This window comes from Pseudopipra pipra, chromosome 27 (assembly GCF_036250125.1).
Source record: "Pseudopipra pipra isolate bDixPip1 chromosome 27, bDixPip1.hap1, whole genome shotgun sequence".
NCBI classification, from domain to species: domain Eukaryota; kingdom Metazoa; phylum Chordata; class Aves; order Passeriformes; family Pipridae; genus Pseudopipra; species Pseudopipra pipra.
The window spans coordinates 5,688,310-5,700,169 of record NC_087575.1 but is presented as its reverse complement, the minus strand read 5'-3'; the positions used below and the strand labels follow the sequence as shown (position 1 = coordinate 5,700,169).

Below are 11,860 nucleotides of genomic sequence, written 5' to 3'. Positions count from 1 at the left end.
CGCCGCCGCCTCACAGCAACAGGTCACCGGAGCGCCCCGGCCCGTCCCGGCCCGTCCCCGCCCGGCCCGGCCATGCCGCTGCGGCTGGCGCTCTGCCTGCTGGCGCTCTGCAGCCCCGCCGCCGCGCACGGTAAGAGCCGCGGGGTCCCGGTTCCGGCGGGGTCCCGGCGCAGCCCGCCCGCTCGGTATCGCCGCCGGCAGGTGCTCGGGGCGGGGGCGGCCCGGCCCGGGGTCGCGGCGCCGTTCGGGCACCGCTGTCCCGTCCCGCCGGGCAGATGCCGAGCTCTCGGCGGCACAAACCCGCTCTAAGGGGCGGAGCGGCGGCTGCCCGGTGCCCGGCGGTGCCGCTCGGGTGTCCTGGTCCCTGCCGTCCCTCCGTCGGTCGCGGGGTTGCGCGGCGGGAGCGAACGCCCGGGGTCCCGCCCGACCCCGCTGCCCGGCCTCGGCATCCCGCACCCCGCGTGCCCCGGGAGTCCCCGTTCCCGGAGGCGGCAGAGCCGGCTCGGGGCTGCGTGGCCCCCGGTGGGACGGGCCGGGAGCGGGGCCGGTCCGTGACCGGGCTGTGGAGTTCGTAGCTCGAAGCCTCCCGGCTCCGCCGCCGGTGCCAGCGGCTTTCGCCGTGCTTGGGCGGTGTCGGGGCTGTGGGGGAGGACAGAGACCCCGGGTCGGGGCTCCATCAGCCCTTCCCAGCGGCGCGGAGCCGTGCGGTGGTGCTGGTGTCGCCTCTCCCGCATCGGAGCGAGAGTTTCCATCTTCCCTTCGCACGATGCCGAGTGTTCCGTGGGGAGTGGGGGCCGTGCGGTGTTGTAACGGGAAATTGGGCTCGGAAGAGCAATTGAACAAATCCGTGGAGGATAACCCCCCGATGGCAGCCGCGTGCTGGCGCGGCTGGTGCTGCCCGAGGCGTCCAGGCGCTGGTTTCCGCAGCCCGAGGATTTGCTCCATCCACGACTGCCCCGCGGATGCAGCCGGGCTGGGAGCCCCATGTGCTTGAACCAAAATCATATGCGAGGGAGGAAAAAAGGGGGTACAGGGTCTGGGGCGGGCTCCACTTTGGGGCAGGGTGAATCCCTGACTTGGAGGGGAGCGACTCCCCCCTGGCAGTACAGGACACGTCCCCGCCCCCATCTCTCCCTCCCTCCCTCCCATCTTTTGCCGTTTAACAAACCTCAAGCGCAGCTAATGAGAGCACGAACCCAAATAAGCGTCACAAGAGGCTGGTTTGCAGAGGCGGAAATTGCAAAGAAATCACTCACAAAAAAGAAAAAAAAATCTAACTGATTCGCTGGTGGGTCACAGAACAAACAGGCTTTTGAGTCAGAGCGATCCGGTGCCGCGGGGCTGGCCCAGACCCAAGGGCTGGGGCAAGTGCCCCACGCTCCAGCCACTGGCTCAGAGCTCCTTGCAGGGGCCGTGTGTGTGTCGAGCCCCCGTGATGGTTTCATTCCTCCATGGGGCCACTGGCACACACCGGGGGATCCAGAGCATGGTTGTCCGCTGGCCCTGCTCTGTCTGCCCCCCTCCAAGCTGGGGCCCCCTCTCTCTGGGACTGGGCAGGAGCTGGGCAGAGATGGAGGCAGGGAGGGCAGGGCAGTGAGGAGGTAAGCTGCAAGCCCAAGTAAGATGCGCTGGCCTGCTGGCTGGGCATCTGCCAGAGCACTGCTGGGAGTGCTGGGATAACTGGTGCATCCCTGTGGTCCCAGTGCTGGTTTTGAACCTGTTGGTGGAAGAGGGCTAGCAGCAGCCCCAGGCGTTGGCATGGCTATGAGGGCATGGAGCTGCCGTGCCAGGGACCCATAGGGATGCCTGCTCTGGGACAGCTCTTGTGCCACATGAGTGATGGGAGCCAGAACAGAGTGTCTCTGGGTTCCCCAGCTCATCCGAGGCACTGGAGTGATCTCTGTGCCTCTTGCCCGAGGTGGTCCAGCCACAGCTGGCATCTTGCTGCCCTTCGTGGGAGTCCCAGCACAGCAGGGATCCCTTACCCTCTGCCCTCTCCACAGGTGGTATCTGCTGGCTGCAGCAGGGGAAGGAGGCCAAGTGCACCATGATCCTGAAGACGGGTGTGACATGGGAGGAATGCTGTGCCAACGGCAATGTGGACGTGGCCTGGTCTAACTACACCTACCCAGGCAACAAGATCAGCCTGCTGGGCTTCCTGGGGCTGGTGACATGCCACCCCTGCAAAGGTGAGTGGGCCAGGGGGTGAGGGGATGCTGTGGGGCTGAGCTCTGCCCACGGGAGATGCTCAGAGCCTGCAGCTCCAGGGATGCAGCAGTGATGGGGCTGGGCAGCCCCTCACCAGACAGGGCTCTTCTGGGCAGTCTGGGACAGCACAGGGACCCCAGGGACTGCTGACCCCATGCTCCTGCTGCTGCAGCTCCTGGACAGATGCTGCTGTGGGTCAGAGCTGGCGGGACAGCCTGCATCCCCTGGCTGCTCTCACTTTGTGTGTATTTTAGTTCTCTCCCAGCGGAGTAGGACGCGTGACCCGGGTCTTGGCCGGGCAGCCGAGTGCAGGGAGCGGAGCTGGGGCTGCCTGTTCCCAAGTTAACCTCGCTGCACTGGGGCCCCCTGCCCCTGCCCTCACCACGGCTGCTCAGGGGAAACTTTGTCAGGTTTTTCTAAGGCAAAAAGATCTATTTCTTCCCCTCCGCTCCCCCTCGCTCCTCCCAGCGTGTGTGTGAAATGGCTTTATGTAACGGGCAGTTCCAGAAGTGGAAACTCTCCAGCTGTGAGTTCCAGCCCCACCAGATGTTTTGGCGTGTGCCAGAGGCGCGGATCCCCCAGCACTTGTGTGGCTGTGTGAGAACACGCTCGAGGACCTGCTGCCCGCAGGAGACAGGAGCAGGGATTTGGAAGGTCATGTTGTTATTTGCTTAAAGGGGGAAAAAGGTTCTTAACAAAACCTCTTCCTCTAGTTCCCTGCACTCCTCAGGCCCATCCTGGCGCAGCTTGGGGTTGCACCCCGTGCCAGCCAAAAGCTGAGTGAGATCCTGGCCCTGGCCCCATCCCTGCTTGGCGGAGCTGGGAGCACTGGGACCCTCTCCATGGGCTCCCCCATGCCTGGGGCAGAGTGCAGTGGGAACAGGCAGCCCTTGACCAGGAGTCTGGCCTCACCTCTGCAGAGAGACTGGGAGGCATGGGGGCTGCCAGTGGCCACAGACCACAGTGTGGGCTGAGGCTCCTGGGGTTTACTGGGGTCTGGGAGCAGGGCCTTTAAGGAAACTGCTGGAGAGCCCGGCCAGCACTTGCACCACAACCCCCACACCATCAGCCAGCCCCTGCCTGTCCCGTCCAGATGGAGCTGGTGCTGCTCCTCACCAGGCTCCAGAGGCTTTGGAAGAGGGTGGATAAGAGGAGCTGTGCTCCCACTCGCTGGGCTTGCAGGGCTGGAAGAGGTTACTCTGGGATAAAGTGGGCTGCAGCCGGGCGGCCAAGCCCCACGGGGAGGTGCCGGCCAGGCCCCGGGGGCTCTGCAATGGGTCTCTGGGAGGGAAGTGGAATTCCTGGCTCCAGCTGCTGGGGACACGGTGTCCCCCCCAAGGACCCAGTGCAGGGGGGGAGCCAGGCTGTGGGGTCAGGGTCACGGGCAGATTCTCCAACCACTCCCTCCCTTGCTGGGACTGTCTGGACAATCGGACTCCGCTCTGCTGCAGCATCTCAGAGCGGAGGGTGATGAGGGTCCTGTTTCCTCTAGCAGCCCTGGGACACAGAGCTGTAACCCTCTGTCATGGGGTCCCCATGTCCCAGGCTCTCCTTCCCCGGGACAAACCCCAGCTGTGGAAATCGGGGAGCAATCCGGGAAATTGTTTCCCACCAGGGAATTTCCCCCAGGGACTGCTGGGCCAAGCAGACAGGGAATTTCCCCTTCCTCCTTCTCCTCCTCCTCCTCGCTGTCTCCCAAGGTGGCCCATCTCCCACAGGGAAATCCCCCTCTGTGCCTCCCAAAGCTCCAAGCACACACCCTGTCCCCAGGGATCCTTCCTGCTGGGGGAGAATCCCTGTTCTGGGAAGCTTTTTGGTCTTGCCCAGTGTGGGTGCTGATTGGCCCAAGCAGTGCCCATGTCCTGGGGAGCTCAGGGGCCAGTCCCTCTGGAGTGAGTGCTTTGTGTGCTTTGGGAGGCAGAGGGGGTCCAGCTGCCCCAGACAGAAACCCTGTCCCTGCCGCTGACCCCTTTGCCTCTCCCTGCAGAGGCACCAGTGTCTGGGCCCCTGGACACCAGGATGGGCCCCTGCTCAGCGGCCCCTCTCCGTCCCTGCCGGCGTGGGCATGGCCCCGGGGCACTGGCAGGACCCCCTGAACCCCGGCCCCCGTGCTGGCCGGGAGGTGACCCGGGGGGACAAAGCATCTGCCTGTCTGGGGACTGGCGCTGGCTGCTGCCTCCTGCTCTTGTGTTCCAGTCACAGAGCGAGACAGGGCCAGGCATTGTCTGCTGGGAGCGGCATTCCCGATCGCCCAGACAACTCGCGAAGCCCAGCTCTTTCTGGAGGAACTGGGGCCTTGTGGAGATAGATTTTTCCATTGCACAAGAGAAAGAAATGACTCCTTCCAAAGAATAAATAGATGGGAAGGAGTGAGCTGGTGCTGAGTGGAGCCGGGGCTCCGGCTGGGGTGAGTGCTGGATGATTGTGTGGAGCCACAGCCAACGACCTGCTCCTCGGTGGGGCTGAGCAGATCCAGATGCTGCCGGGGCAGCTCAGTGTCAGCACGTGCGCTGTGGCCCGGGGGGCATTCGGGACTGCGAGGGCCAACGCTGGCCCCGTCCCACTCGGTGTCACACGGGGCTGGGCAGGACGGGCCCTCCCCTGGTGGGGGGCAGCCGGTGCCGTGTCCTCACTGCTGCTGCTCTGTGTCCCCAGAGAGCTGTGAGGGGGTGGTGTGCGGCCCCGACAAGGTCTGCAAGATGAAACACGGGCGTCCCCAGTGTGCCTGTGCCCCAGACTGCTCCAGCCTGCCCCGCAAGCTGCAGGTCTGCGGTTCTGATGGCTACACCTACCGGGACGAGTGTGACCTGCTGACGGCCAAGTGCAGAGACCACCCCGACCTCGAAGTGATGTACCAGGGCAAATGCAAAAGTAGGTGCAGTTGAGCCCCCACCCCACTGTGTCCCATTCCTATTCTGTCCCTGTCCTATCCCCATCCCCTGTGGCCCAGGGAGGGAAGGTCCATCCCAGTGCAGGGTCTCGCCTGTAGGACACAGGTCTTGGTGCCCATTAAGGGGATGTTGTAGGCTGTTGGTGCGCTGGGGTTTGGCCTCACTTTGGACTGAGCAGTAACAGTCCCTAAAATGTCATTTACAAACGTCAAGCCCCTTTTTTTCCTCTTTTGTAAAGGGCGCAGTGATCTTCCTGGCTCTGCCAAGAGCTGTCAGAAGGATTATGGTTATTTTTCCAGCCCTGCTCTCTGGAAGGCTTTGTCTGTCAAGCTCTGGGCTGAGCAGGGAAATGTGGGGCAAGAAATGGGAGTTTGAGAGCTGCAGATGCCAAATCTTCCAATCCAGCAGGGAAAGAAAGAGAGGAAGGTGGAGGGATGATGGGGGTGCACGAGCCCCCTGCGCCACCACCCCCGGCAGAGCCCTTTGCAGGGCCTGATCCTGCTGCACAGGCTCCCTCCACGCCCATGCGCCCTTGCTCCAGCGCTGGGTCGGGTCCAGGGTGACCCTGCCCTTCCCTCTTGCCGGGGCCAGCACGGCGGCTGCCAGCCTGGCTGCAGCAGCTGCTGCTTCCCTGCCAAGGCACCTGCGTGCGGCCGCTGGCCCGGCCGGTCCCCCCGCGCCAAACGGGCTCAGCCCCGCGCTCGCTCCGCCGCTGCAGCTGCACCTCAGCTCCTCCCGTGCGGCGCGGCTCTGGCTGGGGCTGAGCCCGAGGGCCTGGGGCCACGTGCTCCCTTCACGCTCGGGATGTCAAGCCCTGCCAGCTCCTGCCCTTGGGAGCATCATCGGTGGGGGAGATTGGGACCATTCGGCCCTTGGCTCCTCTCTGTCCCCCAGCAGCAAAGGTTGGGAGGTGGCCGGGTTTCCTTGGGATGATGTCCACTGTCCACCTGAGTTGGAGGAGCCGCGGAGGGGGTGCCCTTCCCCGGGTCACCCCAGCCCCGTGCTTCCCTGCAGAGTCCTGCTCCAGCGTGGTGTGCCCTGGCACCCACACCTGCGTGGTGGACCAGACGGGCAGCGCCCACTGCGTGATGTGCCGGACGGCTCCCTGCCCTGAGCCCACCAGCCTGGACCACGCCCTCTGTGGCAACAACAACGTCACCTACCCCTCAGCGTGCCACCTGCGCCGGGCCACCTGCCACCGCGGCCGCTCCATCGGCGTGCGCCACTACGGGAGCTGCTCGGGTGAGCAGGGCAGGGTGGGGGGCAGCGGGCACGGACCCCCAGAGCCTGGTCACCCCTCACACCCTCCTCACCACCTCTCTCTGTTTTCAGCTGCAGCCAAATTCTCCGCAGAGACGGACAGTGTGGAAGAGAACTATGTGTGAATCCTCCCTCGGCCGAGCCGGAGCCGGGAGACAGGGGCATTATGTGTATATTGTACAAACCATATACCTGATATTTATTAAGATAAAAAGATCCTTATTTATCCCTGTGTATGTTATGCAGTCGCAGGGGGCTCAGTTCCCATCCTGCCAGCCGGGGAGCAGGGGTGGGGGCTCACGGCCAGAGAGATGTTGAGCTGCCCTGGGATGCTCTGGTGCCCACCCAGTGCCCGGCAGAGCTCTCCACTGGCCAGTGCCCTTCCTTGCTGCTGGCGCGGTGTGGAGGGGTGTCCGTGGGCCCCCCTTACGTGTCCTTGGCCGGCAGCCCTGGGCCTATTTATTTTTGGATTAATTCTCAGTACTCTGCTGACGTTTCTGGCTGGGACCTCAAGGTCTAGAGGGAATCTGTGCTTTTGCCTTCCCTGAGGGGCTCAGCCCCAGCTGCCAGCAGCAGGAAAGGCAGTGCATGCTGCATCAGATTGGAGAGAGATAGATATATATTTTTATATATATTAAAAAAAAATATATGTATGTTATTGTCTCCTAAACTTTCAGCATGTGTGTGTTCAAATGGATTTCAGTTTGGGTCTTCCCAGGCCCATTCAGACCAGGCTCCCACCGTCTTCGGAGGTGATGCCGGTGCCCAGAGAGTTGGTGCAGTGGCAGCCCTATCTGAGGGGCATGACCGTTCTCCCTGGCCCACTGAGCCCCCACCCAGAGCCCATCACCCAGGGCAGCTGTCCCCAGCCCTCCTCATCCCTCCCTGCCAGAACAGCTTCAGATGGAGCCCAAGCTGCAGGGAGAGATGGCCCTGCCCGCCCCCCCGAGGACCCCCACACTGCAGCTATGGGGCCCTGTACCCCCTGCTCTGCCCACACCTGTATTTATTTTTATTCCTTTTCTCATTTCTTCTGTTGTCACCTGTGTAAATACCAGCTCAGCTCTGACACCAAAAAGCTCTTGACTTTATATAAATATCATTTTTATATATATATTATATGTAAAAATACCTTATCTTCTATTTTTGTATGATTGGATTCTGACCCTCAAGGCAGATGCTTTGGGAACACCCACATTCCCTGTTCTGTATTGTTGGGGCATTTTATGGCTGTGTTAGACTATGTTGGATTATAATTATAAACCAGATTAAACGGTGCTGTGGGTCTGGTTTTGTTGGGCAGGCTCTGGGGCCGCAGGAGGTGTTGCTGTCCCTGGGGCTGTGCCCCTGTGCCGGGGTCTGGGATGTGGGGAGCCCCCAGCAGCGGTGAGGAGCCGCATCCCATCTGCTCCGCTTGGCGCTCGGGTTCTCCGGCCCGGCCAAGGCTGCTCAGCGCAGTGGGAGGGAAGGGGAGAGCAGGGAAGAGCAAGATAAATCTGTTCCCAATCTCGGGCTGTGCCATGAGGGTTTGGTATTTCACAAAACAATTCCTGCCGGTAATTGGGTCCCGATGTGGGATGGTTCCCGGGCGGCAGCCTGTGGCTTGACGTGCTGAGCTCCACAGGAACTGCTGCTGGATCTCCCTCAGCTGCATCCCCTGTGCTGGGGGCCAGCGTGGCACAGCCCCCCAGCCCCCCGCCGAGCCCCTCAGAACCATGCCCAGCCCAGGAGTGCATTGCAGAGAATCACAGAATCATTTAGGTCGGAAAAGACCGCTCAGATAACCCAGGATGGTCATGGGGCTTTCTCCTGCAGCCTCTCCCTGCCTGCCCAGCTCAGCGATGTCCCCCTGCTCTTGGGGATGGGTGTACGGGAGTTCCCAGAACGCTGCCCACGCCCTTCTGGATGCCAGCGCTGCTGCACACGGTGGTGTGTGGCCTGGGTTCCTGCACGGCCTGCCCGCAGCGCTTCCTGCCCACGGCAGCTCCCTGTCCCGCCTGTCCCGCCGCGGGGTTTGGCCCCGGGAGCGGCTGGTGCGTGGCCCCGTGCCGAGCCCGCGGGCACGGGCTGCGGCAGCAACAGCGGCTCCTGTGATGAGCGGGAGATTTCAGCCTCCAAAACATGGCTGTGAGTCAGGAGCCACCTTCCCACCAGTTTTTGGGTGGTCTGGGACAAGCTGGGACAGGCGCCGGCTCTCCAGGCTCCCTGGCAGTGTGTGGAAGCCCCGGGGCTGGCAGCCCTGTCCCGGCATTCCAGGGGATCTCTGCCCCACACTGCCTCTGCCAGCACCCCCCTGGGATTTGGGGCTTCCTTGGATGTTGGCAGCCTGGCAGGGGTCTGTCCTCTACTGGGTGTCCCCAGGGCCACTGGTGACCGCAGCTCGTGTCCCCTGACCCTGTGCAAGGCCCTGCAGCAGCCACAGGGTGCCAGCAATCTGCAGATAAAACAAACAGCCAGAAGCAGGGAATGTCTGAGTCTGTTCTCCGAGACGACGCCGGGCAGAGCCACACGTGTCTCAGCTGAGACCCAGCAGCAGCTCAGCACATGTCCCCTGGCCACTGTGGGCACCCAGCTGCCACGGGGTGAGCGCCCGTCTGTGGGTGGGGAGGTGGGTGAGGCTCCCGACGGATCCCTGTGGGCTCCGCCAGCGCAGCTGGGAGCCCGCCTGACCCCGGGGGTGTCTGTGGTTCCCCTGTTTGGGGGGTCCTGTAGAGCAGCAGGAAGGGTGTGGTGTGGGATGGGATGGAACAAGATGAGGCGGGATGGGATGGGATGGGATGGGATGGGATGGGATGGGATGGGATGGGATGGGATGGGATGGGATGGGATGGGGAGCCCCACCCCTGACGGGAAGGCAGCTGGGGTGGCAGCACCTGGCTGCAGATCCTGGCTCCTCTGGGGCAGGGCCTGGTCCTGAGCAGGGGCCACATTCCCCTTCTTCCTCCTGCACCCCCTGCTCCATCCGCCCACACCCAGGACAAGTCGGGGGGACCAGGGTACAGATGGAAGCAGTGGGATGGGAGTTTATTGAAGAAGGAAAATGTTGCTGCCACAAGAGGCTGCGTGAGGTGCTGGGGCTTCTGCTACAGCCTGAGGAGGATGTGACACCCCTCACCAATGGGCAGAGTCCTGGGTCAAGGAACCCTGAGCATCAGCTCCCAGCCCCCACCAGAGCTGGAGGATGTGGGAGTTCTGGCCCTTTTCTCCCCTCTTGGGAGACATCTCAGCCCCTCTCCCCACAGCCCGCCCCCAGGACCCCCTCCCAGCCATGTTAGGGCTTCGGCCTCCCCCTCCGCTGGCGGGGCCCTCGCACGGTGCGATGCACCCAGCCAATGTAGTTGGAGATCTTGGTGTAGATGTCGGGGAACCGGCGGTCCCCACATCTCTTCCCAGAGAATGAGACGATGCCATAAACCTTTTTCTTGAAGATCAGGGGTCCCCCAGAGTCACCCTGCAAAATGAGGAGGTTGGAGGGAGACTAGTGGGTGTCCCAGTGGGGGCAGTGGGGCCCGGGGCCGGGGGTGCACTCACGGTGCAGACGCCCTGCAGGGTGGCGTTGGGGCTGGCCCCGCACAGCATGTTGGCCGAGACCTTGCCCCTCCACAGCGTCCGGCAGAGGCTCCGCTTGACGATGGTGGTGTTGGTCTCCATCAGCTCAGCGGGCTGGTTGCCATAGTTGGAGGTGTCCCCCCAGCCCACCACGCAGCAGACGGTGCCGGGCTGCAGGTCGGTGTGTGGCGAAGGCAGACGGATCCGCTTCACGTACTCGTTCAGTTTGGCCGACCCGTTCAGCTGGGTGGGTGGACGGGGCACGGACGGCTTTGCTGCTGGGCAGAGCCCTCCAGCTATTCCTGCCTGGGACCCTCTCCACCCCATAGCCTGCCTGCCCCAGCTGACTCATCCTGCTGATCCCCCCCAGCCCTGCCCTTCCCTCTTCAGAGGCTGGGCCCCCCCGCCAGTCCTTCTGCACTGGTCCCAGTCTGCTCTAAAGACTGGCTGCTTGGGAGTCACTGACCCGGACAGAGTCAGTGTCCTTGGTGCCTCCATCGCACCCACGGCGCGGTCTGTCTTCTCCGGAGAAGCACTGACATCTAGTGTCGGCTCGGCCCCGCGTGGGGCACCCCCCCTCCCTCCCGTGTCCCGGCCACGGGGCACTCCCCTGCCTGGCCGCTGGGTGCCCAGTGGCGGGACAGTGGCACGCCAGACTCACCCGGAGCAGGCGGATGTCGTTGTCCACCGCGCGGGGGTTGTAGCGCGGGTGGGCGATGGACTCAACCACGCTGAAGACCTGCTGGGACGCCTCGGGCTCCTCCAGCCGGTGGGCGCCCAGCACCACACGCACCGAGGGGCTGCTCCTGCAGCCAGGGGGGGCCTGAGCAGGTGCTGCCGAGGCTGGGGGCCATCGGGGAGGGGGAATGGCCGGGGGGGGCTCGAGGGGGAGCACAGGTGGGAGGGGGCAGCTCCAGGACTGTGTAACCCCCTGGGACAGGGGTATCAGGTAGAAGGGGTCACACGATGTTCAGGGGTGACAGGGCTCACCTGGGAATGAGGCAGTGGGCAGCTGTCATCACCCACTTGGGCCACACAAGAAAGCCCCCGCAGACGTGCTCCCCGTCCATCTGGATGGAGGCGATGAAGGGCCGGGAGTGGGGCACTGCTGCCTTCCCCCCGATGATCCGGCTCCCCTGGGTGCCTGGTGGGTGCAGGTGATCATTGGCCTCCTCTGTGCCACAGGGGCTCCATCTCCCACCCTGGGGACCTGTACCATGGCCCCAGCTCTCCCATTACCTGCTGGGAGCAGGATGGAACCTCCCAGGCTGAGGATGAAGAGCCCAGCCATGATCATGGCAGTGCAGAGCAGGCACTGTCACCACTGCTGGGGCTGCTCGGGGTGGGGGTGCTTAAATCCCTCCGGGGGCTGAGCCTCGGGGTGCCAGCGGGTATCTCCCTCCTGCTTCCTCTTTCTGGGTGTTACTGCTTTGTGCAATTCAGGGGGTGGGGGGCCCTGGACTGCCATGCAGCTTCCCCCAGAGTGGGAGAAGGAGAGCAGAGCAGCTTCCCAGTCCTGACTCCTCTTGTGCCTTGAGCTAACTGGGATGAAACCTCTCTCTTGGCAGGGAGGTGGGAGCAGCAGGACCCCAGGACACCTCCCAGGACATGGCAGCATCCCTGCTATGGGGCTGCTGTGGGTCATACAGGGACTGTGCTGTGCTCCCACCCAACGTCTCTTTTGGCTTCTCCAGAGCCCTGCTGGCTCTGGGATGATGTTGTGGGCAGAGGGGCAGTTTCTTCCCCCTGTTCTGCATTGCCTTGGAATGCAAAAAGGGGTGCAGGGGGTGTGAGATACCAGGCTGGGGGTGCATGCTGACACTCGCTGCAGAGCCAGGCTTGCTCCAGGGCCAGGTGCAAAGCTCTCCCCCAGCAGTGGGCAGATTTCCCAACGGAGGGTGGTTCGGGGCCTCCTGTGGCAGTTTGCCCGTGGCGGCCGTTGGGTTGGGAAA

General features: G+C 63.4%; 2 protein-coding genes across 2 annotated transcripts; one reads left to right on the top strand and one right to left on the bottom strand.

The window, feature by feature from the left end:
- On the top strand, positions 1–7,636 carry FSTL3 (follistatin like 3). Its single transcript, XM_064637656.1, has 5 exons — positions 1–130; positions 2,004–2,189; positions 4,864–5,079; positions 6,114–6,341; positions 6,432–7,636. Exons 1-5 carry the CDS (start codon positions 73–75, stop codon positions 6,482–6,484), a joined length of 741 nt encoding a protein of 246 aa, XP_064493726.1. The 5' UTR covers positions 1–72; the 3' UTR covers positions 6,485–7,636.
- Positions 7,637–9,367: 1,731 nt separating this feature from the next.
- PRSS57 (serine protease 57) lies at positions 9,368–11,584 on the bottom strand. The gene is made up of 5 exons (XM_064637655.1): positions 11,148–11,584; positions 10,899–11,052; positions 10,570–10,714; positions 9,891–10,151; positions 9,368–9,810 (listed from the first exon to the last, which is right to left on the bottom strand). The coding sequence occupies exons 1-5, from the start codon at positions 11,203–11,205 to the stop codon at positions 9,631–9,633; spliced, it is 798 nt and encodes a 265-aa protein (XP_064493725.1). The 5' UTR covers positions 11,206–11,584; the 3' UTR covers positions 9,368–9,630.
- Positions 11,585–11,860: the final 276 nt, after the last annotated feature.